Source organism: Amphiura filiformis, chromosome 15 (genome assembly GCF_039555335.1).
Source record: "Amphiura filiformis chromosome 15, Afil_fr2py, whole genome shotgun sequence".
In the NCBI taxonomy this organism is placed as follows: Eukaryota; Metazoa; Echinodermata; class Ophiuroidea; order Amphilepidida; family Amphiuridae; genus Amphiura; species Amphiura filiformis.
Genome location: NC_092642.1, coordinates 28,705,329 through 28,725,814, shown reverse-complemented (window position 1 = coordinate 28,725,814; position 20,486 = coordinate 28,705,329). Strand labels below are relative to the sequence as shown.

The 20,486-nt window shown below is 36.1% G+C and overlaps 1 protein-coding gene across 1 annotated transcript in view; it reads left to right on the top strand.

The window, feature by feature from the left end:
• Positions 1-20,486, top strand: part of LOC140171456 (broad substrate specificity ATP-binding cassette transporter ABCG2-like) — a 64,567-nt gene extending 44,081 nt beyond the window's left edge. Inside the window, exons 11-18 of the mRNA XM_072194724.1 lie at positions 683-748; positions 1,309-1,394; positions 1,855-1,944; positions 3,094-3,218; positions 12,097-12,251; positions 16,179-16,268; positions 16,643-16,707; positions 19,557-20,486. Of these exons, the coding sequence (XP_072050825.1) occupies positions 683-748; positions 1,309-1,394; positions 1,855-1,944; positions 3,094-3,218; positions 12,097-12,251; positions 16,179-16,268; positions 16,643-16,707; positions 19,557-19,704 (825 nt within the window). The 3' untranslated portion in view covers positions 19,705-20,486. The remainder of the gene's footprint in view (positions 1-682; positions 749-1,308; positions 1,395-1,854; positions 1,945-3,093; positions 3,219-12,096; positions 12,252-16,178; positions 16,269-16,642; positions 16,708-19,556) is intronic.

The following is a 20,486-nucleotide window of genomic DNA, read 5'->3' as shown; positions in this document are numbered from 1 at the left end:
TCCTCTGGTCAGCTTAAATTTAGATGGGACCAGGAGCCATTTCAGGGTTTCTGGGGGCTAAACGGCTCCCGTCTCCCACTTATTTTCACCCTTACAGAAGAAGTTTTCTTAGTACCAAAAATGAAAGTACATATGTGACTATCCACCACAACTGAGCCCGGATGTCGCCAGTGCCACTGTGGAGATATGCTCCATTGAACTTAACAATAAACAATAGGAAACAAAGGATTTATTGACTGTTTTATTGATTTTTCACTACTTAAATGTCAAGTACTATAGACATGATATACATCATTTTAAAGCTAATTTCAAGCAGAATATTTTGGTTGAATATCTCAAAAATGATGATTGGCGACTTCAGGGCTCAGTTGTGCTGGATGGTCACATATGTGACACAATCTGGTCCATGGGGGCCAAAGTCGGCAAATTTGAAACTGAGATAAAGGTAAAAATATGGAGTAAAAAACAATAAAATACATAGTAGAAATAGGCATCAAAAACTTCAGAACCAAGTATGCTAGACCTTTGGTATTTTAAGTAAATGATAGCTTATTGTATGTATAATGTAATAATTACAGTAACTCAATTTTCGAAAATGCCCCCATGGACCAGATCGTGTCACATATTATGAAACCAAAATTGTTGTTTACAATGTTTTAATGTTTTTTTTTTTAAATTTCAGCTAGCTCATTGTGGCAAGAGATCCTTCTTGAATTACATACGGAATCCTAAATCATTTATTGGACAGGTAAGCATGACAAGGACTCACAGTTAGTACATTAGACAATGAAGAAAAACACTAAGGCACCAGAACTAAATTTGTTGGATCTTTGGATTAACCATCGATGCTGCTTCGATGCTTGTTATTAATGAACTAACGACTAATTAATGAAAATTAATGTTAGTCAATATCAATACATACATAGATTCATATGTTATCACAATTAACAATAGTCAATTAATTGATTTCATTAATAATTAGGATCGACCAAGCATCGGTGGTCGATCGAAAGGTCAAACTAATTTGTTTCTATTGCCTTACACCACTAGTGCATCAAAGGGTGGGGCCATGGGGACATTTCCTTACAAATTTTTGCTCCTCTCCCCAGTCCCTCCCCACCCTGTCAGAACAAAAGTCACTGAAATTTCACTATTTATGACTTTTAGGCAAAACCACATTTTAGGCAAATTGTTACATTGTTTCTGCCTGAAAACACTTTTGCCCTCTCCCCACACCTGAAACACAATTCTGGTGTAGCTATACTGTAACAAGGCTAACTCTACCCTTACTTGTTTGTTTGTTTTCAGACAATGCTGGTGTGTTTCTTTGCTTTGATAGTTGGTACTATATTCTTTCAGCTTGGAATGTCTGCAACGTCAGGAATACAGGACAGGTAAGACAAAATGAGATCAAATACTAAGTCAAATCTTTGTTTGAAAACCAGGGAAATCTGCTACTAGTATAATTTGTTCAGCTTATAATTGACAAAAATTATTTGGTTTTTGTTATTGCGCAAGCCAACAAAGTCTGAACTTAAGTTCTTGTAAAAATCAAACCTGGGACCCAGTGGTGAGAGGCGATATACATAGATTTGACACTACAATTAAAACCTTAATTTTAGTTGTTTGGAGCTTGGTCAAATTGGGAGTTGAGTAGAATCTTAGAAGCATTATGCAAGATATTTAATAGCTGTATATAATTAAAAACCCATTTTTAGCCAGTGATTTTGACTGAAATATTTGAAACAAATTTTGACATGTTTGCAAAAAAGTCCCATTTTGATTTGTTAAGGTCATATAGCCGTTTCTAAAAAAATGCATTTTCTTAAATATTGCATGTTGTATTGTTTTCAGAGTTGGTGCTTTCTTCTTCATTGTAATGAATACAATCATGATGAACAATGCAGCAGTGGAGCCTTTCATGCAAGAACGAGTCGTATTTATGTAAGTTGACACTATGTGTTAGATTAGACCCATGGGTTTCCATCCTGACCCCCAACTCAACATAAATGTTGACAACCATAAGAGTTACCAAATTGCGCAGAAAAGGGGTTATTTTTTTACCAGTAGCAAGGACCGTGAAATTGGCAAAATAGGGGGTATTTAATTTGCACTGTCCGTGAAATTTGACAGTGAAATCAGCAAAATAGGGGTATTTAATTTGCACTGTCCAGGAAATTTGGATAAAAGGGGTACTTGAGAAAATCCAGAAATTTTATGTCAATATTTAGTGTCATTGATCAGGGGTGTTTGAAATTCTGGTTATTAAAAACTACAAAAAGGGGTTGTTTTTGGCCAAATTTTGTCCTTGATTTTGCATGAAAAAGGGGGGTAAATTTGATGAAAAATCATTGCAAAAGGGGGCCTTTGAAAGATTTGGTAACTCTCATGGTTGTCAACTGTTGTGTTGAGTTGGGGGCCAGGGTTTCCATTTTCAACACTGTTAAAGAAAGGGCTCTTCTAGAAAATCTGAAAGTGACTGACAGGGCCATTATGCATTGAGTATTCCCCTGCCAATATCTCAACATCAGTCCAATGCTGCAACCCACATTCACATTTCTTTCTACACATTCACATTATTTTGTATATGTTTGTAGTGTCACTGATGAGCGGTGTTTGAAATAATAAGGATTTTATCCCCACTTATTTTGTCCTTGATTTGCATAAAAAGGGATAAATTTGATGCAAAAATTGCATTCATTGTAAAAAATGTTTGAAAAGTTGAAAAGAACATGCATTGGTTACCAATTGAAAAGAACACGCACTGGTTACCATTTTTGTGTTGAGTGGGGCATTTGTAGGGGAAATGTGAAAAGAACATGCATTGGTTACCAGTTGAAAAGAACATGCACTGGTTACCATTTTTGTGTTGAGTGGGGGCATTTGTAGGGGAAATGTGAAAAAAACATGCACTGGTTACCATTTTTGTGTTGAGTGGGGCATTTCCTTCCTTCCTTCCGTTATAGTGCAGACCACATATAGATATGGATAATCACACTGCGTTGGTGGCTCATGGCCCAGAGAATAAATCTGAGGGTCCACATACGATTTGACTATCAGCTTTCCCATTCTTTTTTATTTCGTACCATGCAGGCATGAATCGGTGAGTGGTTTCTACCGCTGTTCATCATACTACATAGCCAAGCTTGTTGCTGATTTACTGCCTCAGAGGACTCTTCCTACACTCTTATTTGCTACAATTACTTACTGGATGATAGGTACGCTTGTGAACATCTCATGCCTTAATACTGTTAGTTAGGTTATAGCTCGTCCTGTTGAATATTCGCTGTGGTGAAAATAAGGTTTACTATGTTGGATATGAAATAAGGTTCACTATTTTGAATAAACTTAACTCCAAGCATTACTCTAACTTTAAAGGTCCGCTCATACTACGCTGCAAGTGGGATGCGATGTGATGCATTACCGCATTGCATCGCATCAGAATACTGCATTGCGGTATTGCAATAAAGTTAAATACATTCATAATCTATATATCGGCAACGCACCACATCGCATCGCAATTGCGGCGTAGTTTGAATGGACGTACCTTAACCTTTACCATAACCCTGGCTAATCTTATTTCATATTCGACATAGCGAATCTTATTTTCAATATAGCGAATCTTTAACATAGCAGGCGGACACCATTGTCCATTAGTGATTGGGTGAAACACAGATACGGTATGAGAAATACCATGCATGAAGTGTCATACCAGGGCAAACTGAAGGCTATGCCTAGTATTTCCCATACCATATCAGTGCTGAACCCAAATGTAATTCTAAATGATTGAGACCCAGTAGAATAAAAGAACTTTATACTGGTCTTCAGTAGAAAGTAACCCTGAAGTAGCTGATGCTATCTTCAGTAGATAGCACTGTTGAAGTAACTCTTGGTATTAGTGCTATCTTCAGTAGATAGCACTGTTGAAGTGAATCTTGGTGCTGATGGTATCTTCAGTAGACAGCACTGTTGAAGTAACTCTTAGTACTGATGCTATCTTCAGTAGATAGCACTGTTGAAGTAACTCTTTGTATTGATGCTATCATCAGTAGTAGGTAGCACTGTTGAAGTAACTCTTAGTACTGATGCTGTATTCAGTAGATAGCACTGTTGAAGTAACTCTTGATACTGATGCTATCTTCAGTAGATAGCACTGTTGAAGTAACTCTTGGTATTAGTGCTATCTTCAGTAGATAGCACTGTTGAAGTGAATCTTGGTGCTGATGGTATCTTCAGTAGACAGCACTGTTGAAGTAACTCTTAGTACTGATGCTATCTTCAGTAGATAGCACTGTTGAAGTAACTCTTTGTATTGATGCTATCATCAGTAGGTAGCACTGTTGAAGTAACTCTTAGTACTGATGCTGTCTTCAGTAGATAGCACTGTTGAAGTAACTCTTGATACTGATGCTATCTTCAGTAGATAGCACTGTTGAAGTAACTCTTGGTATTAGTGCTATCTTCAGTAGATAGCACTGTTGAAGTTAATCTTGGTGCTGATGCTATCTTCAGTATTTTATTGGTGCTATCTTAAGTAGATAGCACTGTTGAAGTAACTCTTGGTATTACTATGTTGGATATGAAATAAGGTTCACTATTTTGAATAAACTTAACTCCAAGCATTACTCTAACTTTAAAGGTCCGCTCATACTACGCTGCAAGTGGGATGCGATGTGATGCATTACCGCATTGCATCGTACCGCAGAATACTGCATTGCGGTATTGCAATAAAGTTAAATACATTCATAATCTATATATCGGCAACGCACCACATCGCATCGCAATTGCGGCGTAGTTTGAATGGACGTACCTTAACCTTTACCATAACCCTGGCTAATCTTATTTCATATTCGACATAGCAAATCTTATTTTCAATATAGCGAATCTTTAACATAGCAGGCGGACACCATTGTCCATTAGTGATTGGGTGAAACACAGATACGGTATGAGAAATACCATGCATGAAGTGTCATACCAGGGCAAACTGAAGGCTATGCCTAGTATTTCCCATACCATATCAGTGCTGAACCCAAATGTAATTCTAAATGATTGAGACCCAGTAGAATAAAAGAACTTCATACTGGTCTTCAGTAGAAAGTAACCCTGAAGTAGCTGATGCTATCTTCAGTAGATAGCACTGTTGAAGTAACTCTTGGTATTAGTGCTATCTTCAGTAGATAGCACTGTTGAAGTGAATCTTGGTGCTGATGGTATCTTCAGTAGATAGCACTGTTAAAGTAACTCTTAGTATTGATGCTATCTTCAGTAGATAGCACTGTTGAAGTAACTCTTTGTATTGATGCTATCATCAGTAGGTAGCACTGTTGAAGTAACTCTTAGTACTGATGCTGTCTTCAGTAGATAGCACTGTTGAAGTAACTCTTGATACTGATGCTATCTTCAGTAGATAGCACTGTTGAAGTAACTCTTGGTATTAGTGCTATCTTCAGTAGATAGCACTGTTGAAGTTAATCTTGGTATTAGTGCTATCTTCAGTAGATAGCACTGTTGAAGTAACTCATGGTATTGATGCTATCTTCAGTAGATAGCACTGTTGAAGTAACTCATGGTATTAATGCAATCTTCAGTAGATAGCACTATTGAAGTAACTCTTTGTATTGATGCTATCTTCAGTATAGAGCTCTTTTGAAGTAACTCTTGGTATTAGTGCTATATTCAGTATATAGTACTGTTGAAGTAACTCTTGTATTGATACTATCTTCAGTAGATAGCACTGTTGAAGTAGTTCATGGTAGTGATGCTATCTTCAGTAGATAGCACTGTTGAAGTAACTCATGATACTGATGATATCTTCAGTAGATAGCACTGTTGAAGTAACTCTTAATATTAATGTTATCTTCAGTAAATAGCATTGTTGAAGTAACTCATGGTACTGATGCTATCTTCAGTAGATAGCACTATTGAAGTAACTCTTAATACTGATGCTATCTTCAGTATATAGTACTGTTGAAGTAACGCTTGTATTGATACTATCTTCAGTAGATAGCACTGTTGAAGTAGTTCATGGTAGTGATGCTATCTTCAGTAGATAGCACTGTTGAAGTAACTCATGATACTGATGATATCTTCAGTAGATAGCACTGTTGAAGTAACTCTTAATATTAATGTTATCTTCAGTAGATAGCATTGTTGAAGTAACTCATGGTACTGATGCTATCTGCAGTAGATAGCACTGCTAAAGTAACTCATGATACTGATGATATCTTCAGTAGATAGCATTGTTGAACTAACTCTTGGTATTGGTGCTATCATCAGTAGATAACTCATGGTATTAATGTTATCTTCAGTAGATAGCGCTGTTGAAGTAACTCAGATAAAATATTGATGCTATCTTCAGTAGATAGCACTGTTGAAGTAACTCATGGTACTGATGCTATCTTCAGTAGATAGCACTTTTGAAGTAACTCTTAATACTGATGCTATCTTCAGTATATAGTACTGTTGAAGTAACACTTGTATTGATACTATCTTCAGTAGATAGCACTGTTGAAGTAGTTCATGGTAGTGATGCTATCTTCAGTAGATAGCACTGTTGAAGTAACTCATGATACTGATGATATCTTCAGTAGATAGCACTGTTGAAGTAACTCTTAATATTAATGTTATATTCAGTAGATAGCATTGTTGAAGTAACTCATGGTACTGATGTAGATAGCACTGCTAAAGTAACTCATGATACTGATGATATCTTCAGTAGATAGCATTGTTGAACTAACTCTTGGTATTGGTGCTATCATCAGTACTGTTGACCTAACTCTTGATATTGATGCTATCATCAGTAGATAGCACTGTTGAAGTACAGTAGATTGCACTGTTGAAGTAACTCATGATACTGATGATATCGTCAGTAGATAGGACTGTTGAAGTAACTCTTGATATTGATCTTATCTTCAGTAGATAGCACTGTTGAAGCAACTCTTGGTATTGATGCTATCTTCAGTAGTTAGCACTGTAACTGTTGAAGTAACTCATGGTATTAATGTTATCTTCAGTAGATAGCACTGTTGAAGTAACTTTTGATTTATTTCAAATTCGTGGCCCGTAGGCCAAATTACATGAAATATTACATTTGCATTGTTTACATTAAAGGGGGGTAACCGTATCGGTTTAGGATATGGATTCTCTTCAAACTTACATACAATGTCAAACATTGTCCCCTTTATCCATCTATGTGAGAAAACGGGAACAATTTCAGCATAAATGTGAATAATTAGCATATTAGCAAGCCAATACACTGGTACGCATGAATTGCATTCTGGTCAGGCATCCCGAAACAACGGCCGAGTGCATGTCCCGGTGGAAACAGGAAGTGTTCGCCTTGGCACTGAAAACCGGCTCGCCCCTGTACACTTTTATACCCTCTATTCATACTGAATAATCTTAAAAAACATTACATATCACTGCGCTCATTATCATTCTTGACAAGATAGCCCATGCTGTATTTACTTCGCTTAATTATTTCTTTATTTTTAGCTATATCATGCACATTTTCACATATTTATGATTTTTCTTTGTTTTATTTTTTAACTAATTTTTAATGGGGGGGGGGAGGTGCTCTCATAATTTTTTTCATATTCCTCGTATCATGCTTGACAATATAGGTCATGTTTTCTTATTTATTTCGCCTCTTATGTATTTCTTTATTTTTGTTTTTTGTTTTATATCATTATAGCGCCATCTATAGTTTGACATTAGGGGCCTATTTTATGTATTTTTATGGACGAATTGGTACTGGGGTGAAGTCTTCCCAATCTATTCCGATTTCATTCTATGACTACCCAAAACTCCTGTGTCGTGTAAAATGCGACCAACTGGTAGCCTGTAACAAGGTGGTTTTTGTCTCGCCTGATAAGGCAGGAGACTATATAATCACTTTTCCGTATGTATGTGTGTATGTGTGTATGTGGGTGTGTGTGTGTGTATGTGACAAATTTGGTTAAAGTTTTGGTTAAAGTTTGCTTTCCGCCTATTTTCTCACAGACTAGGAGTCGCACGTTCCTCAAACTTGGTGGGTGGGTGCATCTTGACCCAAGACAGAACCGGTTTGTATTGGTTAGTGGGTCAAGGTCACTGAGGTCATGTAGGGGTCATCTGAGGTCAAATGAGTAAAAACTGTCGTATGGGCATGAAACTTGGTTGGTACAGTCAACATTTAAAGCCAAATTTTTGGAAGGTCATTTCAAGGTCACCAGGGGTCATCTGAGGTCAAATTAGTAAAAACTGTTGTATGGGCATGAAACTTGGTGGGTACAGTCAACATTTAAAGCCAAATTTTTGGAAGGTCATTTCGAGGTCACCAGGGGTCATCTGAGGTCAAATTAGTCAAAACTGTTGTACGGGCATGAAACTTGGTGGGTACAGTCAACATTTAAAGCCAAATTTTTGGAAGGTCATTTCAAGGTCACCAGGGGTCATCTGAGGTCAAATTTAGTAAAAACTGTTGTACGGGCATGAAACTTGGTGGGTACAGTCAACCTTCAAAGCCAAATTTTTGGAAGGTCATTTCAAGGTCACCAGGGTCATCTGAGGTCAAATTTAGTACAAACTGTTGTACGGGCATGAAACTTGGTGGGTACAGTCAACATTTAAAGCCCAATTTTTGGAAGGTCATTTCAAGGTCACCAGGGGTCATCTGAGGTCAAATTTAGTAAAAACTGTTGTACGGGCATGAAACTTGGTGGGTACAGTCAACCTTCAAAGCCAAATTTTTGGAAGGTCATTTCAAGGTCACCAGGGGTCATCTGAGGTCAAATTTAGTACAAACTGTTGTACGGGCATGAAACTTGGTGGGTACAGTCAACATTTAAAGCCCAATTTTTGGAAGGTCATTTCGAGGTCACCAGGGGCATCTGAGGTCAAATTAGTAAAAACTGTTGTACGGGCATGAATCTTGGTGGGTACAGTCAACATTTAAAGCCAAATTTTTGGAAGGTCATTTCGAGGTCACCAGGGGTCATCTGAGGTCAAATTAGTAAAAACTGTTGTATGGGCATGAAACTTGGTGGGTACAGTCAATATTTTAAAGCCAAATTTTTGGAAGGTCATTTCGAGGCCACCAGGGGTCATCTGAGGTCAAATTAGTAAAAAATTTCAGATAGGCATGAAATTTGGTGGGTACAGTCAACATTTAGAGCCAAATTTTTGGAAGGTCATTTCAGGGTCACCAGGGGTCATCTGAGGTCAAATTAGTCAAAACTGTTGCATGGGCATGAAACTTGGTGGGTACAGTCACCATCAGCCAGATAATCGTGCCCAGCCGATAACCGCCAAATTCATTTACCCCTACCAAAAGTAATCGCAAAAGCAGGTGGTCGCGAAAGCAGGCGAGACTCGTGGTTCGAGAACCGCCTTGTTTCAAGATTTCTTCGGAAATACATCGATTTGAAGCGTCAAATTGCAGGATGGTAATGAGGAAAATAGGATTCATTTTATGATATCAAAAACTCATCAACAATGAGAAAAATCGGGGGGATGATGCTGTTGATCGGGTTACGGACCTTTAAAAGACATAAAAAAAACCCATATAAAATATACATAAAATTACTCAAAGAAATTAATTGCACTTGTTGAAGCAAAATCTCACACTCACACTCATACAGCTCACACACCCCTATATCTCCACATACACCTTTCATACACCCACACCCAAACTATCAGCCTATATACACACATCCACACACACCACAGATGCTCTAAAGAATTTATGCTATCATTAGTAGATAGCATTGTTGAAGTAACTCTTGGTACTGTTGCTATCTTCAGTAGATAGCATTGTTGAAGTAACTCTTGATATTGATGTTATCTAAAGTAGATAGTACTGTTGAAGTAACTCTTAATACTGATGCTATCTTCAGTAGATAGCACTGTTGAAGTAACTCTTAGTACTGATGCTAACTATATTCAGTAGATAGCACTGTTGAAGTAACTCTTATTACTGATGCTATCTTCAGTGGATAGCACTGTTGAAGTAACTCATCCGAGTCATAGTTTGATGCTATTAAAGCAATAATGTTTGATTTGCTCCAGAGTGACGCACTCAATTTTTTAGAATTTCTACTTTTTGCATGATTAAATGCCCAATGGTTAGACTACCCCGTAGTCCACTTGCCCATTGTGCATACTCTGGATATTATATTTAACCTTAAAACTCTGATTTAATTAATGTGTGCACAATTGATAGATTTTCACATCTGATCTTTTCAGTCACCCTACTCCCCCTGTTTGCTAGCTTCCCAAGTGGACTACTGACTTTGGATTGCGGTTTACATGCTTAACACGGCTGTCTATGAGCTTCTATGGACGAGATTATCAGAAATCTGGCCTACTAAAATTGGCCATGATGTAATGCATCTTTAAATGGATCTGGCTTGTGATTGGTCGCCCAGATCTCGTTATGGTTTAAATCCTCCGGTACCTGTCATTACCATTAATAACTACATGGTACACAAGTATACGGCCTTTGTGTTGTGTAATTGCATGAACGCATCAATGATAAAATGGTTAAATTTGATTTATAGTGTGTTAAGGACTTTGCCCGTTCAAAATCCCGTTTAAAATTGAAAGTCCATAGTCGATTTTTAACCTGGAATTTCGCGATTAATAAACTGGCAGATTATAAAATCAGAATTGTTCAGTATTGAAGTGCCAATACAATTATGACATTATGATCCCGGATTATGATATGTTGCATTCAATAATATAAGCCTACGTACACTTTACTTTTACTGTCACTTATATAATTATATAAACTTTTTTTTTAACAATTTTATACTAGTATTTTGATGTAATAAATATCAGTATAATTTCGAGTCCAACTGAATGCTTTCATCATGATTAACATTAATAACATGCTTTTATTTATCAAAAATCGACTATGGCATAGTCTACCCAATGGTATACTAAATTACCTTGTGAAAGACTAAGCCTGAAGTGCTTTAATTACAGTCAAATTTAAGTTTTTATATTAAATCCGGAGATCTCCGGTTTTATTCCGTGTTCACCATTCAAATGATGGATAACACGTCTTGTGAATGTGAGCTCATGTGTACATGTACAGTAACATATATATTGTGTGCATAGCACTATTTGTCTTATTTATATGTCCCATCTGTGTGAAGCTCCGCTCAATAAAACATGTAATACAATGGACAAGCTAATACACCCATTGTAGGCACTGGAATGAAATAACAGTTTTCTTTGTTTTACCTCATTTGTTTGGCTCAAAATTAAAAGGGCACAGTCTAATCACTGAAAACTGACATTCAATAGGAATTTATTCTTTTTGCAAATTGCACCTTATTGCTTTAAATTTTGAATATGTAAACCTACAGAGGGCATTCTGAATATAAACATGTGATAGCATACATCAAATCATCTGTAGTAATTCTGGACCTAATAATAGGTAGCAACTACATTGTATAGTCTGTATACCTTCCTCGAGTCAGTAAAGTAAAATCAAATTTTGAGATTTTCTCGAAACCTGTTAATTTTGGCAGGAATCTGTTATGCTAGTTGGGAGCGTCATTTCCTTTTTGAAAATGTATACTTTTTTCCGGGACTTTTATATAATAATTATCATTACATTTAGATATACAATAAAAGACAATATCTAAATTACTGACTAGAGAAAGATATACAGACTTTATGATTATGCAATACCAAAAAGTTGAATCAACCCAAAATTGCCATCTGTAAAAGTCATCATTTTTGTGCATGTAATTGTTTGTGCTTTGCCGATATTGAAATACTTTGCTTGATTTAAAATGCACAATTGATGAGTTTTGTTGTTAAAATTTACATGTTTTCTTTTATTGTTAGCCCAATTTGATCTATTTTCTCCAATTTCAGGCTATTTTCAGGTTTTTTTTAGTATTGTCAGCTCTTTTCACTGAAGGTCAGTTTAAGGTCTGTTCTTACATGACGGATTCATAAAAATAACACAATACACAGTTCTTATTTTCACTGTAGCTGCTTGGAATGGGGAAAGTGTGAAAATAAAATGTAGCACAAAAAATTTCACTTTTACATTATTAATTAAATGTTGTAATATTTGTCTTATTTCTCCCTATTGATTAGGCTTACAGAAAGACATAATTAAGTATCTTATCTACACATTGGATCTGCTAGTGTCTACGTATGCAGCTTGTGCCATATTCTTCCTGATTGGAGCCAGTGTCAGTGACTTTGCCATAGCACAGATACTTATTGCAGTGTCTTTCATCTTCCAAATGGTGAGAATGACTTTAAACTGATAATGAAGTTAATAATATTAAATGAAACCTTCAACTTTTGGGGAAAACCTAATTAAGTTTAGTGATGTTTATTAATGTTTTGTAACACTCATAAATCCAATTATAATTTGTTCACTTATAAATCCATCATGCAATCCCTCAACTAAAATTGAATTTCAAATTCCCACCGTATCGTTCATTTCATATTTGATTGTATGATAGCTTTACTCCCTATTCTAGGAGTCAAATTTCTTTCAACTAATTTTTTTTAATTAGTAACTACTATAACATTAACAATAGCTCTATTAAGTACCAAATTTAGTACCACATTAACTTTTTATATGACTCTTGCAATTTGCCGATAAACACACATAGCTTTGAATACACTGCAAAATTCCTGGCGGCAGAGTGACTACATCGCACTGGATCTCTGCAGTCACCACCGCCGTGGCGCCATAATAACTTACCTATGGTGGCCGACGGAGTCACTACAGGAGAGTGACTACATCGGAAACAAGGCAGTGGGGTACTATGCAGCAGTGTCATCACGCAGTGACTATAACTGCTATCCTCCGATGTGTTACCTGCTCGATATCGCATCGGCGACTCATGATGTACACCACCGACTAGATTCCGACAGTGGTCCACATCTTGTAGTCACATCAAAGTGACTTCCGTAGCCAGTGCCCCATGCGTCGCCTGATCGGTGCCCAGTCAGCGAACTTCAAGGTGACCACGCTGCCAAAAGGTCGTTGACCGAACCTTGTTATGAGTTCGAACACTCTGGGACGCCAGCGTATATCTACAAAATACGCGCTGATGATGACAAATACGCGTATCGTGCTTGTTTACTGCTTGTATACGCTCATGAATGGAACGAGTTGGTTTTATAATTAATTGATTGATGCATGCTGTACACTGGGTCCGTGGCTAGCTGCACTGCCGTCTTTGTGTTTTTTTATCGTGCTTTTGCATTCTTTATCATTTATATTTCAACTGTGAGACTTCCGATTCATTTTGTTTCATTTATTTATTTAATAATCTCATCAACTGTGTGTGTTTTATTTGCAGTTCTTGTTCTTGGTTTATTTGTTTGTTTCATTTCAAACGTTTTTATTTTGCTTATTTGTTTGCTTGTTTTCCCACAAAACTTATATGCTTTGTTTACTTCAGTGGTTAGATTGCATGTTTTGCAATCAAATTAGGCCTATTTTTCATATTTTGCATGATAACGTTATATAGGCCTATCAGGCCGCGACAAATTTTATTTTTTAGCTTGCCCGATCGGGCAGGCAATATCCAAAAATTGGTTGCCCGAAATTGCCCGAAATTAACCCATATTCCCGGCAACAATTGTCGACAAAGTCACATACCGTACTCATCATGCAGTGCAGTGCATAGTACCGTAAGTGTGCCGAATTTGGCAGTTTCATTCTTACAGAAATCCAATACTTTTCTCAGTTAAGTTGATAAATAAATGAGTATTCATGAAATGCATAAAAAATGAACATTTCATTCAATTATTTCACTGTTTGTTTCTTTACATGTGGAAAATAATTGTATTTTATGTAAAATTTTGTCAGTAAAGTCACGGCGATTTACGTATTTCGCCAACCACTAGTACATCTCAATCTCAATCATATGCAAATACATGGCCAGCTGACGTCATTGACGTCATGATATTTGCACGAAACAGGTTCTATAATTGGCCAAACTTCCAATACGTCACGTAACGGCATGATGTTCATTAGCATATATACATGTATATGTCTGCAAGTCTGGTGTGGGATACGAGTGCCTAGCGAAATTTAAGTTCCATTTCAAGAAGTTTTCTACTTTGTTTTGACGTTTTTTTACTTCTGTGAACACGCCAAGTTGGACAGAAATACTCCATTTTAAATCATCAAGCTTTAATTGGTTTAAATTTAGACTTGCCCGATCGGGCACAGCTCTTGAGAGTTTTAATTGCCCGACAAAAAATGTGATTGCCCCGGGCTATCGGACAGGCGATTTGTCGCAGCCTGAGGCCTATATTGACACTTTTTTATTTAAAATAAATTGTGTTTTTGGGATACTAATTTTATTTTCAGCCGAAGTTCGCAAAGTAGGCCTAGGCTATGCCTTAGGCCTAGCATTTTCAATTTATACATTTTGATTTGCCAAAACTTCACTTATTTTGAAGCAAGAATTTTCTGTTTATATTTAAAATTGATTTATAGGCCTAGCATGCATTTTGTTTTACTTTTTGTCACTTTCCTTAATATAGGCCTACTGCAAATTTAAACCATAAGTTTATGCAAAACTTTGGCTTGTGCTATTTTCTTTTTCTGTTTTTCAAATTGGTGTTTTTTATAGGCCTATTAGTTTGATTCCTTTTTCATGTTGATTTTTTTTACGTTATCAAATTATGCCTATAAATCGGGGAATTTTTTTGTTTGTATTTTGTTACTATTGTCGTCGACTGGCGACTCGTAGGTAAACTTTTGTTTGGTGTGTATATTTGTAAACTTGATGCGTGCACTTTTTAAAAATAGCTAACTTGTTTTTGTTGCTTGAGTTTGATATTCACTTAAATATATTTCACTAAATTTTGTTTTTATTTATTCACATCAATATAGGCCTATTGCAGTGTTTGTTTGAAATTGTGTTTTATTTTTTATCACGCAAATATTAATGATTGTTATAAATTATTATTGTTTTACACATTTAATATTTTAATTCATCAATAGGCCTACATACTTCTTATATTTCTACTTTTAACTTCTTTATTTGCAAGTTTTCTCAAATTGTTTTCTTTTGAAGTGTTTCTTTGTTTCTTCCATTCTTTGCATGTTTATTGGTTTCTTCATGTTTATTTATTTCTTGATTTTTTATTTATTTAGTTTTTCAAATAACCACCAATTAACAAAAATGTATCTTATTCATCATGTTAGTTTATTGAATTATACTTTGTTTACTTATCATGTTTATTTCTTTTACTAACAAATTTATTTTATTCATCTAATATTTCCTTTATTTTTAAAGTCCAGTTTGCAATTTCCCCTCCCTAATCCCCTAAAAAAGCAAGAAATAAAGAATATTATTTGAATAAATCAAAAGAATATAACAAATATGGCAATAAAAGCAAAACCGGCAACCCCAAACCCCGATACCGAGCACCCAGGCCCAGTCGCGTAGTCACACCGGTGTGACTCTCCTGCGAAGTCACCGTGCCGGGAAGTCACTCTGTAGAAACCTAGGAGGCTGGCTACCCGGCTATTTCGGACCGGCGATATGGAAAACCGAGGTGTAGTTTCCGATGGAGTGACATTCTGGTGACATCGGCGTCACACAGATGAGAATCTTGCAGTGTATGTTTGCCACAATCACATGGTTTTGACGACAACAGTCAATTTTTAACATTTAGGTTGCTTCTCCCTCAAAACTGTGACATTAATATATAAGGCAAAAAAAATAGTTTGCTTGTCCTCCACAACTGTTTCAGAATTGGGTCGGTAGGTCAGGATTATTATTATTATTTTTTTTTAAAGCTTATAGCTTAAACATGACTGTATGCCTTTAATTAGCTTAATAAAAAGCCCAGATAGTTGTGAATCTGGGATATTTCTCTACTGTATACCACTTCATGCTTTTAAAACAGTTTAGAAGTGTGTAGAAACTGTAAAAAAACTTTTCAGGATGTCAAACATGTTGAAAGAAAAAACTTTCTGGAAATTTACAAAATTAGAGTCAGGTTTTATTTGTACAGCAAGACAAAAAAAAACCCACTTTTTTCCAGATTTTCCAGATTAGGGTCGGTTAGTGGAGGACAAGCAAACAATCTTTTTTTTTTTTGCCTTATTATTATAAAACAATGAAAGTGTTAGATTAACTTTTGATGGTGTTATTTACAAAGTCATGTCCTTATTTCCTTTTTCCCCCTTACAGTTGTTTGCTGGCTTCCTGATCAATATTGAATCCCTGCCATCATGGCTATCATGGATGGAGTACACTAGCTTAATTCGATACAGTTACAAGGTTTGTCTATTTTAACATTTGTTGTTAATTTGTTGGTATGTCTGTCTTACCGTTCATCTATTTTCATTTTACTTGGCCTTATGTGTATTTCAGGAAAATTGTGGACTTCTTTTTCAAAGGAATAGTGAGAATGCTGAAAATGAGTGTTCAGAGGGTAAAAAGTGGGATGCAAAGTTGGCTTAATCAAGGAGGGTTGTTTGAAGATTGATTTTAAGTATATCATCCTCTTTGTCAAGCTGAAAATTTGTGATAAGGTCATGAGAAAGTCATGGAATCTAAACTGACTGTGGGAACCCTCACTTCAGTTGTAATGTTGTTTGCTATTTGTAATTATGTGCCTATTTTCCCAATCTTCCAATGAATTTTCATTTCAGGTTGTGAGTATTAATGAGCTGAAGGACCAAGTGTTTTGTGATCCTTATCCACTTAATGCAACATGGTAAGATACTATAAGTTACTCTATTTTAGAATTTCTGCCAAGTTTGAATAATTGCAGACAATTAGGTTGTGTTCTCACTACAGACATGGGGTGTCGTACCTAGGTCCGAGTCCACATACAAGTGGACTCAGTCCACATTGATTTCGCGTTCTCACTAACACCAAAATACTGATGTAGGATCGACTCCACTTACCCGGATGTTATAATATCAAGCGCTTCAATGCATGACCATGACGTCACAAATTCTGTTCCAATGCATGTTTTGAGCCGAACTCACAGCACAAATCAAACTTTACTATAGACTATCAATTTGGAAAGATCATGTTTTATTTCCAGGCCCCTGATATATTCCTTCAATCTATGGATATGTTATTTTGTGATATATGCATGTATTTGGAAAGATCTGAAATAAACACCTCTAAAAACTGTTATTTTATATAGGCCTATACGTGAAAAATGAGAGAAATACATCGGGTTGTTATTTCTGATTTTGGTCAAGCATGCCGATTCACACGCAACACAACCTCTAAATCACCATCAAAAATACTAATTTTGATTGGTAATTTTAACTCAGTCTAGCAAAATGTACACCTCAAAAACGAATATTACACCTGAATATTCTTTTGTATTATACTGTAAAGCCCAATGTCGTTTTGTTTAATTCTGAAACTGGATAAAATCTGTATCTTGCCGCGATGCCGTTGTTTTCACACTGCACGAGAAGCATGCTGCTCATCAAACTACGGCAAGCATCTCGAACGAACGAACGTCCGTGTATATCCACTTTCCCTGACTTTCCCTCGACTTTTTTCCGCATAAAAAATAAATATTGTAAATTCATGAAATAAAGCTTGCATGTATAAATTTGTTCTAACTGGTCCCAAAAAGTAACTTACCAGGTAAGAAATTCGTCTGTCAAGTTCAAACGACAAATCGTATTATACTGAATAGCATATGAGTGGAAGCGGTGTACATTTACGCGGAGTTTGACACCTCATTTGTCGCAAACAGATCAAAACTTTTGAAGTTATGCTCATTTGAACAAGCCTACTATCAAATTTGAAAGTTGCAGGTCCGCCCTTTGATCATTCTTCATCCTCACAAGAAACAATAGGAAAGTTAGTCATGCAAAGAAGAAGAGGAGAGCACTGATTACACCTGTATACTGCCAACCATCTCAAGTGGTATGAGTGCAACTTTCATTCCAGTGGATAGGTTCGGTTAAATAAGCATAACTTCAAAAATACTCATCCGTTTGCAACAAATGAGGTGTCAAAATTACGTAAATTAACACTGCTTCCACTCATATCCCATTTAGTGTAACACAATTTGTCGTTTGAATTTGACAGACAAATTTCTTACCTGGTAAGTTTCTTTTTTGGAGCAGTTTATAATACCAGCTACGAATTTTTAAGTTAAAAATGCATGTTTACATTTTATCATGGAAAATTATATAATGTAGACATGTATATTGTATAGGCCTATAGTCCAACGACGGCCATCAAGGTTGTGTATACAACATTTCCGGTATAAGTGGATCGAGTCCACTTGTAAACACGTTCTCACTATGCTGTTTGATACCACGTCCTAGGTACGAGACTACCTCAAATACCTACATCCTAGATGTAGGATCGAAACCACTTATTTCGCGTTCTCACTATGCTTGGAAGTGGACTCGATGTAGGATCGAGTCCACGTCCTGGTATCAAACAGGCATAGTGAGAACGCGCCCTTAGTTATAAGAATATTAATAAATAACATATGAAATATGACATGTCAATCTTTCCATAAAAACCAAAAACAGCTATGATAAGATGTTTTTTGATAACTCTTTTAGAATACAATGCAATGAAGTGAATATAATTGTGATATGATCTGGTCAATGGAGCCGAAAGTCCGCAAATTTGAAATTGAGATAAAGGCAAAAATATGGAGTAAACACAGTCAAAAGTCAAATAGATTAGAAAATAGACAATTGATACCCAATTGATTTGTACACAAAGCAAACTCAATCCAGAGAACTAGCAATGTGATTTCCATTGATTAGAACATTTGTGACACGATCTGGTCCATGGGGGCCAAAGGCGGCAAATTTGAGATTGAGATAAAGGTAAAAATATGGAGTAAAAAACAATAAAATACATAAGAAAATAGGCATCAAAAAACTTCTTAACATTAGAACCAAGTATCCTAGACCTTTGGTGTTTCAGTATATAATAGCCTAGGTTTGCATAAGGTAATAATTATAGTAAATCTATTTTCAAAAATGCCTCTGTTGGCCTCCATGGACCAGATTGTGTCACTTATGCCACAGTTCACTAAGTTACCAAATCTGGAGAAATTTGCATATAATGTAACAATTTCCAAGTGTGTGCAAATGCTAGGGAATATCTTTAAATGCATGACGAATTAACCTCATCAAGATTTGCAGTCAATCGATATAATGTATTGTTCTTATGCTGATTTGGATCGAGACATGCCATCCAAGAACCATGGATATCCGCAGTACATGCGCATCCGCAATACATGGAGATTTACAGGTGTTTAACATATCTGACACACATACTTTAACATGTGACACAATCTGGTCTATGAGAGCCAAAGGCGGCAAATTTGACATTGAGACAGTGCAAACATATATGGTAAGAACCAATAAAATATATAAGAAAATTTATATCACAAAACTTCAGAACTTTAGAACCAAGTTTGCTAAACTTTTGGTTTTTTCAGTATCCTAAATGATGAGGTAAATACGTCCTTTGGGCTCCATGGTGCAGACTGTGTCCACATATGTATATCACTTATAGTAATTAATTATCCTTCTCTCTTTGTTTAACTTTTTGTTTCAGTATCCCAGGCAATTTGTATTTGACACAGCAAGGAATTGACTACTCAACATGGGGACTGTGGCAAAACTTTGTTGCCATGGGGTCCATATGCATAGGATTTGTTATCCTAGCATACATAAGACTAAGAACAATACCAAAGTTTAAATAAATTGATGTTATGTAATATCTCGAGCTGAACTTATGGCCTATTCCAGTAAATGGAGCCTCAGCCATTAAGGTAACCCTATTTGAAATTCACACTCCCACTGACGTGGAAGATTAATGTCATGTCTTTTATATGGGGTGTATGGATGTCAACTGGAATAGCCCAATGGGTTATTCCATTTGAAAACCACACCCCCTTGAGTAAGACATTTGAATTCCTACCAAATTTAACAGTTTCAATAATTCCAGATCCAACTATATTCATCCATAAAAAGTGTAAAAGGTTTTGGAATTCCAACCAAAATTGTCTTATTTTAGGCCAAATTGTGCAAAATTCAACTATATATATTCAAAATTTCAACTGAAATTTAACATAAAACAAGTACAAATTTCCAGCTGGAGTCGCCATAAGATGCAACAGTAATTGAGATGGCGGTGAAATCTTCCACAGGGAGATTGTGTGTTTTAAATGGAATGGCCCAATTATCATACTAACAAAAGTTTAGTGCCAATTTCCAAAATGTGGACCTCTTTCCCAAAAAAATCACTTGCATGCAAAATTTCACTTAACCCGATAAAGATGGACTTTTGAAGGTTATTTTGAGTGGTTAAACATGGAAAAGTGATCCCTTTGTTAATTTATCTTTCTCATTTGGATCTTCTCTGGCACAGGTTCACTTTTTTACCCTGAAAATTGGCTTTTTGTGTAGATTTCGCCCCTTTGACAACAGGCCTACATTTGCCGTATGCTTGTTGTATTATATTAGCACATTACTGCTACCAAAA